The sequence below is a fragment of the Falco naumanni genome, chromosome 7 (genome assembly GCF_017639655.2).
Source record: "Falco naumanni isolate bFalNau1 chromosome 7, bFalNau1.pat, whole genome shotgun sequence".
NCBI lineage: Eukaryota > Metazoa > Chordata > Aves > Falconiformes > Falconidae > Falco > Falco naumanni.
Genome location: NC_054060.1, coordinates 64,415,955 through 64,428,644, shown reverse-complemented (window position 1 = coordinate 64,428,644; position 12,690 = coordinate 64,415,955). Strand labels below are relative to the sequence as shown.

Here is a 12,690-nt window from a genome sequence, read left to right as displayed (position 1 = left end):
ACCATCTATACTTGTGGCCTGTTCTGACAAACAAAAGACACTACAGTCTTCACAAAATCCCTTTCAAACCAGAGAATAACTACCAAAAGAATAACATATTTCTCAGACAATCTCTGTTGTGCCACTGGGGACATTATTCCACATCTATTGCACTGCAGTGGGGAGTAACTAAACACAAGGACACTGTCCATGCCTTTTGAAGCCCCTAAGTCTTAGATCACTTAGATCAAGTTGGAAGGACCTTTATCACTACAGACTTTCTTCCTCCATAGGTACCGGCTGTTGGTCACTGAATTGAATGAAATTCTGGTCTAATTAAGTACAGCTAGTCTTACTTCCTTCAGATTTCCTTTTTCTACTGCCAAACTACACCAGACAGACTTTTGCTCTTACTTGGTGAAAGCCTCATGCTTTAGGGCTCATACACTGCTCAACTGTGTAGCATGGAAAGCACTAACTTTCATTTTCAATCTCTCTCAACATTTATGTGAGTTTGCTCAACTTCATTTTGATTACAGTCGCTTACTGAAGTGCAAATGAATTCTGAATTTTCTACCCACTTCTTGTTGCTCTTGACAGCCAGGCCTTTTTCCAAAATGCCATTCTTTAACAGCTATCTGTTACGATATTTAGGCCAGAGAGCCTCAAAGGGCAGGACTAATACCAGAAGTTTAATTCTACAATAATACAGTAGAGACCTAGGCACTTCTGCTACAGTAATGCAAGCTTTTTAATGTTCATACAAGGGCCTCTGACAAAAGGTGCCTTCCCAGAACCCAAAAATACTCACATTCATGAAAGTACATGAGAAGATGTGGAATAAACTTAGTTTGCTTGGCTCCCAAATAAACATCTCTCTAGCTCCCTTCTGTCATTCCTGCAGCTAGAAGGGAGATAGCATCCACATCTCATATGCCTTTTATTAGCATCTTCTGATTTCAGCCAAATTCAACTCAAAACTTTCGGGGGGGGGGGGGGGGGGGGGGGGAGATGAGGCGACAGAGGAAGATTTGTAGCTGCATGTTTAAGAAAGAAGCTAAATTCATCACAATGACAGGGGAGAGTGTTGGCAGAGATTTGAGCTATTTATTCTTTTAGGAAAATCCTATAAAGAATGACACGAGGAAGCCTCTATCTGCAGTCTTGTTCATCACACTGGTGAGGAGTCCGATAACAGATGTATGCAGTAGCGTGATTTAGTGCCGGGAGCTGGCCCCTGATGTGTATTAATACAGCGGCAAAGCGGAACGAGCCCCTCTTCATCACTCATCTCTATAAAAGAGGTGGAATCCGAGATGGCCCGATGTTCGGCAGAGCAAGCCCATTTGTTCTGCTGACTGATGGAGCCAGCTCAGGCTGTGTCCTTCACCTCCATGGGGCACTCAGGTTGCAAAAAGAAGATCACTGAAGCAGGACCTGGTCAACAAGTGAGACGAGAGTGGTTGGACTCAGCTAAGGAGCTATTTAAAGGTGAAGAAATCCAGCACACTGTGTACCTGCAGTCACAGGGACAGGCCTGCATTCCGATTCACCCATGTTTCATCTTTTGCAGAAGTAAAAGACCACAAACATAAAACATCTCTGTAGTGAGAAAATGAGGCTGCCACAATTTCTCAGGTACGGGAGGACCTCAGTATGAGACATTTATGTAGGGGCGTGTAAAAGCATGGCAAGGGAGAAAAATCTATATCTCATCAATGTCTAACAAGCATAAGAGTTTTCAGTTAATTCTACATTATTGCAGAGTAATCCTATGTATTTGTTTAGGCATTATTAATTCCACAGTCAGATCACCTTTGACAGAAATAATATCAGTTTTCTGAAGTTTCCAAATTACACGCCCAGGTTGTGCTCCAGCTGCAACCAGGAGACTGCTGTAGAAAGTCAGCTAGGACACAGCTTGAGTTACCCAATCATAAATGTTTCTTTCTGCAAGTCAGTATCGTAACAAACCCTGCCTTACAGCTGTTACCTGTGCTGGGGATATTTCTCAAGAGGGTCTAAAGAGATCTTTACCGTTTCTGACCATTAAAGACCTTGCGGCACTTTTCTCTTGATGATCAGCACAAGCATCCTGTCCGGATTCCAGTAACTACACTCTCCTTCCTTATCTTGTAATACATATTCTAATTCTCTCTCCCCCATCCCTAAAACCCCAAACAAACAAAAAAAAACCAACAAATCAAAACAAGCCCTTTCAAACCTCTGTACTACTTTACAGTGCTGAGTTCCACTCCAGATGCAGATTCAACCCTTCCAAGAAGTGTTCGCTACACAATTTGCCTGGTCAGGTAAGCACAATTTACATAGTATTCTAAAACATGTAGGCATAGAAATAGAAGCACTCCCTATAGAAAGCGACCAGCAATGCAGTACAGAATACACTCTGAGCCATAAATAAATGGCCAGGTAACAGTGAGACACTAGCATTCATACCAAGAAAACATAGTATCCCAAAACTAAAATTCTGTGGCTACAGATACATGATTTTACTAACCCTCTCGCTACAGACATGTTTAACTATCTTAGCATGGAATACTCAAAAGCCAGGAAACAATCCTAAATAAACAGTCAATAACAGATAGCAATTTTGCTGAGCAACAGATTACTGATTTTCTTTTTTTTTTTTTTAATACAGAACAGTCTATAATCCAGATCTGTGGTCTGGAAAGCTAGCACAACTTTCTTCCCTATTTCATTATTCTACTGTCTATCTACCAGCCCAAGGAAGAAACCCAAACTTCATTCCTCCTACTCATCATCAGTTCCTTTGGCCTTCCCCCCTGTTTTCACAGCACCATTTTTCTCCATCAGCTTACCCACCACCTTGTTACTGGATTACAACAGGATTTTTTTAATAAACTAGTTGGAAGAACATGGGGCGCCTGATAGTAGGCAAAGTATTTCAAAAGAGCGTAGGGTGAGAGGCCAGAAAGAAGTCTCCTAAACCCCTCTGCGCTCTGCACACTAAAACTTTTTCAGATTCTGATGTGTAATCAATCACTTTTCAAAAATATGCCACATGAAAATAAGAGCATTTTAATCACTACATCCCCAGAGCAAGAAAAAGAAAACGGTGACTATTTTCATCCACAGAAGTAAGACAACTCCCAGGGAACAGGTGGTCTCACCCAGCAATGATACAAAAATTGCCAGGTTTCTGCTCCTGTGAAAGTGTCTAGGAACACCCTGAAAAGCGGCACCAGAGGCACCAGCTAATGTCAGCCCAACACTGAAGGAACACACTGTGTATACTGATCACCTCCTTATCACCGGGTACTGCATAACGTACGAATGGTAGACATAACACCTTATGAAGAAACAAGGTTATTACCCACTGTACAGTGAAGCACTGTAAATTATATTAACTTACCATAGCTGCATCATCAAAGATGTTTTTAGTAGGCAGCTTTTGATGCTATGCAAAACCACATTCTCCCTCACACATTGCCTTCCTCACACATTTTATTAGATTTCAAATCTAGGTAATGCTATTTTTAACTATTGTGACTCTGGCACTTTGCTCAAGAGGGACACGACTTCAGAAATGCTGGCACACAAATAAATCCAGGTTACCTGATGTTGGGCTGGACATGGAGGCTGCAGCTGGCTTTCGCTTCCTCTTGATGTCCCTTGAACATGGTGGTCCCAGGTGTACATTTGCTTGCCTATACAGAAATTAAAAGAAATTACACTCTGTTCCATATCACCTTCCTGTAAGACTCTGGCCAATCACCCTCCAACTCTCACCTTCCCAAGAGCTTCTCAACTAGCAGACAGCACAAATCAAAAGCTTCTCAGGGAATTTTGCTCACATTGTTTGTTAATATACCACTATGCTCACATTTCTTTTAAGAGCTTACGCACATAAACTGCTCAAATAATAAATATTTATTTGCCTTTAAAGAATCTGGTTTTGTATCAACTTTACAATAATTCTTTGCGTAAGTAAAGATGTGATCAAGCCATGATATGACACATGTCCTACCCTTACTTCTATACAAGCATTACCAAATGTCTGCAAGACTGCTCTTTACAGAAATTCCGTTATTTGCTCCCTTATTCAGAAAATAGTTTGCAACCTATTTAGTAAGTCATCTTAGAACATACTTATATTCCAAATGTCCATGCATACTGTTGCCACTACAGCAGTAAGTTCACGAAGTGAGGAATGCAAAACTGTCTCATGTATTTTCAAAATTATGATTATCTTATCAAGGTGCTGTGAAAACAGCTGAGTCTGGCTTATGGTAAATACAGCCTTGCTGCACCTGTAAACTGGCTGAAAGGCATATCTGTCCTGGTCATATCAACTGTGAAGTCTGAAGCCTACTGGTGACCACTTCAGTTCAACCATTGGCCAGTTAAGAAGAAACCTGCATTATTGGGACTGACTTGAACTAAGCGCTCCCCCAAGTCCTAGACATAGGAAGAAGTTTAATTCAGAACAGACAGTCTTGGCAGCAGACCAGAGAACTTTCTCAAATACAATCCACATTGAATACAAATGGCTAATTTAGCAATGACGTTGGGTTCAAATCCCTGCTTTGTCTGAGGTAACAGAGTTTGTTTAGCAAGTTCCTTGGTCACTCTCTGCATCAGAACGGATGGGCAAAATGCAGAACTACAGTGCAAATAAAATCCATTAAAGACTGTGAGGTGCTTCCACGGTGTAAAGATTGGAACCATATACATTTTGAAGATCAAGTGATGAAAAGCTTCTGTGTTTTTAAAGCTTGTTATTTTGACTTTTTAAAAAATCCTGAAAGTTTTACAAACATCAAGTAGTGAAATCTTTGAGAAAACAAAAGGAAAAGTTCATAGCTTCATGTTTGCATGCCAAAAATCTACTAAAAAAACCCAGCATATTTATAATATAGACAATTTTAGACACTGAATTGATGCAAACCCAAAGTGTGCTGTTGCAGCTATACACAACAGTGTAGGGAACACAGTAAATTTCCTATGCCAACCAAGACTATAAATTCTTTGAATGCTACTGGGTCTACCTACTTACCTGTAACAAATGCACAACCACAAAATAAGAAAGAAATATCTACATTTCCTGTCTTCTCAACTAAAATTTAAAAGTTCTACAAGAAGTCTACAAGATCTGTCATCTAAATCTGACGTTAAGGAATAGTTCCAAAAATTTTTAAATTGTGCTGTTTCACTGACAGCCAATTTCTCAAATCTGGGTATGCATATTAATATTACCACAGACACAGAAGCCTCCTGAAAATGTAACTAAAGGCTTTCAAAAATACCAGCGCACCTACAGACTGCATATTCAAGTCTTGTGTTTGCACACAGAAGCAACTAACCTCTAAGTGACTTCGCATATCCTCAAAACTGCTTTTATACATGGTTATGATAGCGGCGATACAGTATTTTAGCATGGTTCTACCATGTATTCTGAAACATTTAGGCACACATAGCCCAAGGAAAAGATAGTCTCAATCAAGTAGAACTTCAGGTTTTTTATTTTGCATCAGTGACACAGTATTAGATTACTAACTAGATGACTACATAATTATATATAATAATCCAACTCATTTTATCATATAATAACAAGGTACCCTTTTTAATTTTATGAACTTATACCAACATTAGGCAGCTGATCCTTGGTGGAGAATCACTACAGACTAGGAAAGAAGTATGCACTATTATTTCCAACAGATAGTCATGCAATTTTTCCCAGTTCACAAACGTTACAGCTAGATTTTGAGTAAGAGCTCCTGGCTCTCAGCTCCCTTCTCAAACCACATCTACCTTTACCTCACAGTTACACAGAGTATATAAAAAAGAAAACTTAGGAGAATCTCAAAATCCCTTCTTGTAGTGAAAGTACAGGCAAATCATACTCCAGCTGAGACTCATAGCAAGGATGTTGCACCTAGCAGCCCTGCCTCCAACACACAAAGGCTCAGAGGTTATAAATTGTCTCTGTAACATGTATTTCATTCAGGTTTATCCCTTATTGATCACCCACACTTCAGTTAGTAAATCAGGAACCTATTGATTACTCACTGGCTCTGACCGACCTGGTGGTAAAAGTGTCAGTTTCAAGTGGCTGGAGCACTTTACTGGCACCATAAATCTGCATACAGGGAACCTCCAGGTGGTAGGTACCTTGGGGGAGAGGGGAGCAGAATGCATGCAGGGATGATAGTCCTCATTAAGACACGGACAGAAAGGGTATCTGAGGTATAATTTATTCAACATGCATTTTTTGGTAGATGCCACACTTCAATCTAAATTTCTAATCACTAGCTCTCATACAGATGCTATACTGGTAGAACGGAATTGGTGAATCCCAGTTTAACAGCAGACTCCTAGACGCATCACCACCAGGGAAGTCAGGTCACGGGTATTCGCAGCACGTGACATTGCAGTGGACAGGCTGAACTATAAATTGTGAAAATCTCACTGACAGGCTGCAACCATGAATTAGTTTTTTCTGCCAAAGTTGAATTTTAACAACTCTTCTGAACTGTTTAAAAATGAGTCTGAAGTAGAAGAAAACAGGGCTGAGAGGAAAGGCTGACAGCAAACGCACGTTTGTGCGCTGTCACAAGCCCCTCTGAAGAAGTCTGAGGCAGAGCTTTGTGGGATGAAAGGTATGGGCTTAAACTGAGAAACTAGAATGGTACTTACTCTGTCCTTACCGGCTTTCAATCTCTTCCACCAGACTTCTATACTTTCTCTAGCATTGCACAAACAGTAATGAGAAAATAATTGCCTGGTTAACTTTTGAACTATGGCTGGTTGATCATAAGAAAAAAACAAAGTCACAATATTCAGTCACAGTTGGATCTGCTAGGTGACCAGAGAATAATGTGGAAACCTAGTTTACAGTCTAGAGAGGACTGAAATTCTAACCTGGGAAGAGAAAAAGCAGAACACACCTGGAGAGACAAAGCAGGATCCAAAGCGCATCTGCGCTGATTGCTGCAATATATCCAACTCACACTGCAGCCCCTCGCTGCTGGGAGTCAGTGAATGAAAAATTACATACATGTAGAAAAAAATGGGTTTATATGAAGAAAAGTCTATAGTGTCTTTCTGACAGTGATTATTTTTTTTTTTTAAATTACAAGCTAAAGGAATTATCCAGGAAATATGGATTTGTCTCTTGTTCTTAACATAGTACTTAAGGTACCTGATTCTGCATGCAGGTCATGCTGGAGGAAAAGTGGGCTTTGCTATGCAGAACGCTGAGATTCATTACTGGTTTTAGTGTGTCAGAAGTAATGCTTCCTTTCTTTTCTTTTCCACATATTTGTTCTATGACTTCATTTATCTATTATTTTTTTTAAAGGAACTGTAATTGCATACACCAGACTCCCATCTCTGTCCTACAGTTCAAGGTGACCACATGCTGGACTATAGGGTCACAGGAGCTTGCCACTATTTTACAGTTACCACAGGGCTTCAACAGAAAATTAGGACTGGCAGTACAATCTGGGGGAGACAATACAGAGCACAAGCAGACATCTACCCACCAGGAACCTTACCGAACAGCATCAAGCCTAGATTGTGAAGTGATGCCTGCTCTCTCAATATTTGGGGTAAAAAACAACTCTATCTCACAACGGAGGTCTCCAAGAAGACCCTACAGAAGTAACTGTGACAGCCTGTGGCCTTCTTGAAGGCAGGAGGCGCATCGCTTGGGGGTGTATGCCTGTTGCTGTAATCTCCCATCATCCAGCTTTTCTGCTGACAATCTTTATTCTAGCCCTATCCTTATAGGAAGTAAAGCACTTGGATTATGTAGTGAAAGTGAGAGGCAGCCATTAATCTACTGTCATATAAACAAGGGATGCCATTATCCTCATGTTAAATTAAATGTTCAACAGAAATAGCCTTCTAACAAGGATACTGCTACTAAAACGCCACACAATCCAGCTGTTGCTGTTGTGACACTATATCCCCAGCAAACACAGGCCAAATAAAAGGCCCTTTCTCTAAGCCCCGAGGTGTTACCTGAGGCTGTTGATGGTGGCTTCACAAAATTAACAGTAAAAGCAGAGTTCTTCCTTCTCTTTGGCTACAGAACCAGCTGGGCACCGAAGTCTCATCTGCACATAACACATGTACATCAATACAAGTTGCTCTTCCAATCTGTGCCCAAAGCTCCATCCATCCAAGTGGTTCTTGCTATCATATCACACTGTAGATATTTCCTGTGCATAGCGGTCTCCTCTGCCCTGCTGAGCCTCATGGGAAAGCTTCTAGAGCGCATTTTCAGATTCCAAAATCACTAACAGGTCAGCTCACATCTTAAATCATCCAAATCTCATAGGTCTTCATGCAGAAGCAGTCTGTTCCCCAAGTAAGCATTCTAATGATGCAGCAATTCCATTCCTAAAAGTCTGTGTGTGGCAAATGGAAGTGAACACTTTTTCTTCTAGTTTTCCATGTAACTATTCTAAGCAGAGATGATGTGATCCCATATACTGCATTCTCTGTTTTCATACTGAATCACATGATACGTGTGCCAGAAAGAGTCCTAATATTTGCCAGACTTGCCGAGTACACAGATTTGATAATGGCAACATGCTTTATAGGCGAGGAAAGCAATAGCAAGTAAACAAAATTCTGAAGGGGAATTTATTTGTCACTCCAGAGAATTAGGATTCACCAAAATGGGAGCATTAGGCCTCAGACAACTGCGTGTGACACTGGTTGATAGCTGCTGTTCATTGCATGCCTGTCAGAAGAATTCAGTTATATCCCCAACTGGAATATTAGCCAGGCTTTAGCAAAGGAAGACATGAAAGTGCTCCAGCTAAATGGAAAAAAAGTGTTTAAAAAAAAAAACTAGGGAGAAAGATGCCTAAAGCAGTCGGCAGCAGACATTTTTACATAAAGACAATTCCAGGAAGCTGAAGACGTGGACAGGTTATGTGGAATGAACTGGATACTGTCCTGGTCAAGTGGGAAAGCATGAAATTGCGAACATCCGTTCACTCCTTCAGCTGCCTCAGGAAAGGCTTGACATTGCAGGCAATCCCTGTACTTCCATGTGCTCGGTTGAGAGGCAAAAATGTCAGGATCTTGGCACAGATACAGAAGAGAAAGAAAAAGATTTATTTTGACAAGCATATTTCTAGAGCTGGAACTAGAATTAGAGACATTCAGACCTTTTTACTCTAACAGCACCACCAAATCCAGGGCATGAAACAACTGGAAGTTTACTAGGAGATGATCACTCACCCCTTTAGATCTTTAAAACATGTTCCAGGCAAGACGCAGGACTTGCTTCTAAACCCAACTGAACTCTAGGTTTACAGTTAATATTAACTGAGAGGACATGCAGAGCGATTTTCTTCAATTCATCTGTACTGTTCAGAGGTGTCTCCAACACAATTCTTCAAAGCTCCACCTTCAACATCTACTTGCCATCCGAGGTCCACTTTTCCTACAAACTCCAGTGGGAACATTTAAATTGAGTTTTTCACCCACAGCCATATTTTCAAGGCTAGGCAAACAATCAATGGCATTAGGGACAATTTATCTTCTACTTTCCTCTCTTATTCTACCTGCTATTCAAACTCAAACTTAAGGGAAACATTGGCTCTAGGCTCTTCTGAAACTCTTAACCTGCCTCAAGGGAATAACATTCCACCAACCAACAATCCGTAACATCTTCCTACTGATAGAGCCATTGAATAACCAAAATCTAGTAAGATATTCTGCTTGAACCTGTACAAAATCATCTTAAGCAGAAGGAGGTCAAGAAGAAGATTCTGTTCAGACTACTCCTTTCTCTCACAGAAGCAAATGGGCAGAGGGGGGAAAAGGGGAAGGATCACCTGGGCTGTCCATGCAAGTCTTTACTTGCTTGCTTTTAAGAGCCTGCATCGTGAAGCCGAAACCTTAACAGACAAGACATGATTAGCAAACGCTTTGTGCTCTTAAAGGAGAGTAATTATAGGCATGTGAAAAAAGGAAGAGATCCCTGAGGTACTCTTCCTTGCATGCCTCCCGAGAGGCAGCAGGGCCATTAAAAATTCCATGATGAAGAGGAAAAACAGCCTGGGAACAGCCAGGAGGCAATACAGCAAATTAATACACCAGCCGTCCCTTGGGAGGACTGCAAGAAAGCAGGAAACTCTCCTCGCTTCACAAAATAAAATTATACCACTAATGATAACAGTCACCACACACACAAAACGGCTTCTAATGATGGGTGTGAAATTCCCAGTGCTGTGCATACACTTTGAATGAAATCTCTTCTCATCACAGACATAAAGCAAGAAAGGTAATCTTGGTAGTGTACAATTTATACAGCCTTTCAAATAAGGCTTCCCAAGGAACCCTCCACATAGAACCTCCTCCTTGACACTGAAAAGCCTTTTTTGAATACCCCCAACTGCGCTCAGTATTCCAGCCTTCAGCTCTGCTTAAATGAAGCACTGGGTTACCAGTCTTCCAGATGAACTGCACCAAATCCACCACTGAGACAAAGAAAAAAATCCCATGGGAGAGAAAAAGACTTCACCTGGTAACTATACTCCATTGGACACATTCATGACAGCAGAAACTAAGCAGAGACACAATTCTGCATGGCATGGTGGGCATCAGGTTGAAGAAACTGGATGTCCACAACATCAAGACAGTTTCTTCTCTAATACACTTCAAATCGTTCTCAAGGGATTACGTCCCCACCACCACCACTCTTCCAACAAATTTCTGAGAAGAGTTTCTCCAGGATGAGGTGCAAGCTGCTAGGAGCTTACCAAAGCACAAACTACTGGAATTGACTCCATCCACGACAAAAGAGGAAGATGTTAACTAAGGCAATGACTGAACAGCGATTACAGAGATCACCTGAACCTCCTGTAAGAAAATGGACTACTAATAGGCTTGGCTCTTGGAGCACCTAAAGACCAGATATTGCCAAAAAACCCATTTCTGCGAATGAACAATTTCCTTCTGCGCCCTTGGCAGCATCTTTACATAAAACGAACACCTTAAACTTGAAGAGTCCTTGCCACATACATGGGGCCACATAACACATACATTGTTTCCTTATTTCTTTCTCCTATAAAGACTCTTAGCACGTTTCAGACTAAAATTGCAACTACCTTCTCAAACTACAGGCACTTAAAACACAGCCACCTCCAGGACAGGTGGCTTCTTCCAACATTCTGTAACAATTCACCAAGAATTGTATTTTCCAGGACACCAGTCACCTGTTCACTTGAGGAAGGAACCAAGCATATATTCACTGATTAACTAGACTACGTATTTGGCAAAACCAAGCAAACACGATCCCTCCAGATTTAGAAATTCCTTGCCATACCCAGTAGCTTTGGAAAGGATCTTCAGTGATCATGATAAAGGTAGAGACTTTGCCTTGTTTGAATTTGTGAGCAGGATTTGTCTAGCTCTGCTTTCCAGAAGGCAAACTTTACTTAGAGCACTAAGTAAAACACTTGAGGCACAAGAAAGTTTATCCTAGATGTAAATGGAGAGACCAATCAATCTTCTCGCTTCACGGGCACAAAACATCCCCAGGGTGGGGCAAAAGCACAGAAAGGAACCAATTTGCTGATGCCCAATCTTCTGAATTCTTTTTATTCTCACCCAGTTGAATGTTTAAGAGCTGATTTCTTCCTCCCTCCCCCTTTCCAGCTTTAACATGCTGGCTACAGCAGCATGAGGTCATGGTGCGACATCACAAAAATTCCCTGCAGAAGCCAGTGGGAGGAGAGGCTTTGTTGGGTGGGTGCCAAGCTTTCGTTCAGACACATACAACCTCAGTACATTTTTCATGCTCTATTTGCTAATTAACAAGGGAAAGAAAGCCATGAAGCTGAAAGTCCAGACGTTTCTTTCAGATTTGGTCCTCTGTACAAGCACATAAGCGAAATTGTGTCCCACGCAAGGCTTTGTCTCCTTGCACAGGAAAGAGCTCAAGGGCACCTTACCTCTAGATAGTCACCTGCGGCAAAGAACAGGAGTCACCTCCAAGGCCAACACTTGAATTTAATTTAGGATTAGTCAGCAGAAGGTGCCTGAATAGCATATTAACCCCAACTACGCAGACTCAAAATATACCTCAACATTTGGTCAGACCAGATCTACATTTCAGCTCTAGCAACAGAGAAAGATATCAAGCCATTAAAGGTCACCTCAGGTGAGTTCTCAGTCTGCACAGAGGGTCTATTTTAGGCACCCAGGATAACAAAATGTCTCAGCATGTCACCCACACAAGCTTGTCAGCTCTTTCCCTCTCATCTTGTTCAGATTTTAATAGTGGGCAACAATACTATGCCCATTTGTACCTATACAACAGACCCGCAACGACTTACTGCACAATCCAGAACAGATCACGTTTACTTCTAAAAGCACAGTATGTTCTGCCTGTCTGTCATATACTCTTTCATATACTCAGTGTATTGAGAGTCTCAAATAATCTGCATTTTTTTATCTGTATGCTTTGTGCTAAGTTTGTACACAGGCCTCCTAAGGAAACTTCCAGGTCCCTGGGTATTGTTCAGACCACACAGTACTACTGAAGACAACCATGGGAGGGAAGACAGACACCCCAACAGAGCAGAGCAAGGGAGTTACCTGGCAGTGCAGTGTGCTGGTGAGCATCTTCGGTGGGAAGCATCAGCAAGCACATCCAGAGAGTACAGAGGAGATAATGGATTGAACTGGAAAGTCAAGAGATTT

At 41.4% G+C, this 12,690-nt stretch overlaps 1 protein-coding gene across 13 annotated transcripts in view; it reads right to left on the bottom strand.

Annotated features, from left to right (window-relative positions):
• The window catches only part of GPATCH2L (G-patch domain containing 2 like), a 59,176-nt gene that overhangs the window by 29,600 nt on the left and 16,886 nt on the right, over positions 1–12,690 (bottom strand). For 7 of the 13 annotated variants that reach the window (XM_040600054.1, XM_040600055.1, XM_040600057.1 and 4 more), the window contains 2 exons: positions 12,586–12,671; positions 3,577–3,668 (listed from right to left, as the gene is read on the bottom strand). In XM_040600054.1, the coding sequence (XP_040455988.1) occupies positions 3,577–3,668; positions 12,586–12,671 (178 nt within the window). Of the gene's footprint in view, positions 1–988; positions 1,417–3,576; positions 3,669–6,657; positions 9,432–12,585; positions 12,672–12,690 lie in introns of those variants that run through there. The other 6 variants (XR_005828800.1, XR_005828799.1, XM_040600060.1 and 3 more) reach the window with 4 other exon arrangements.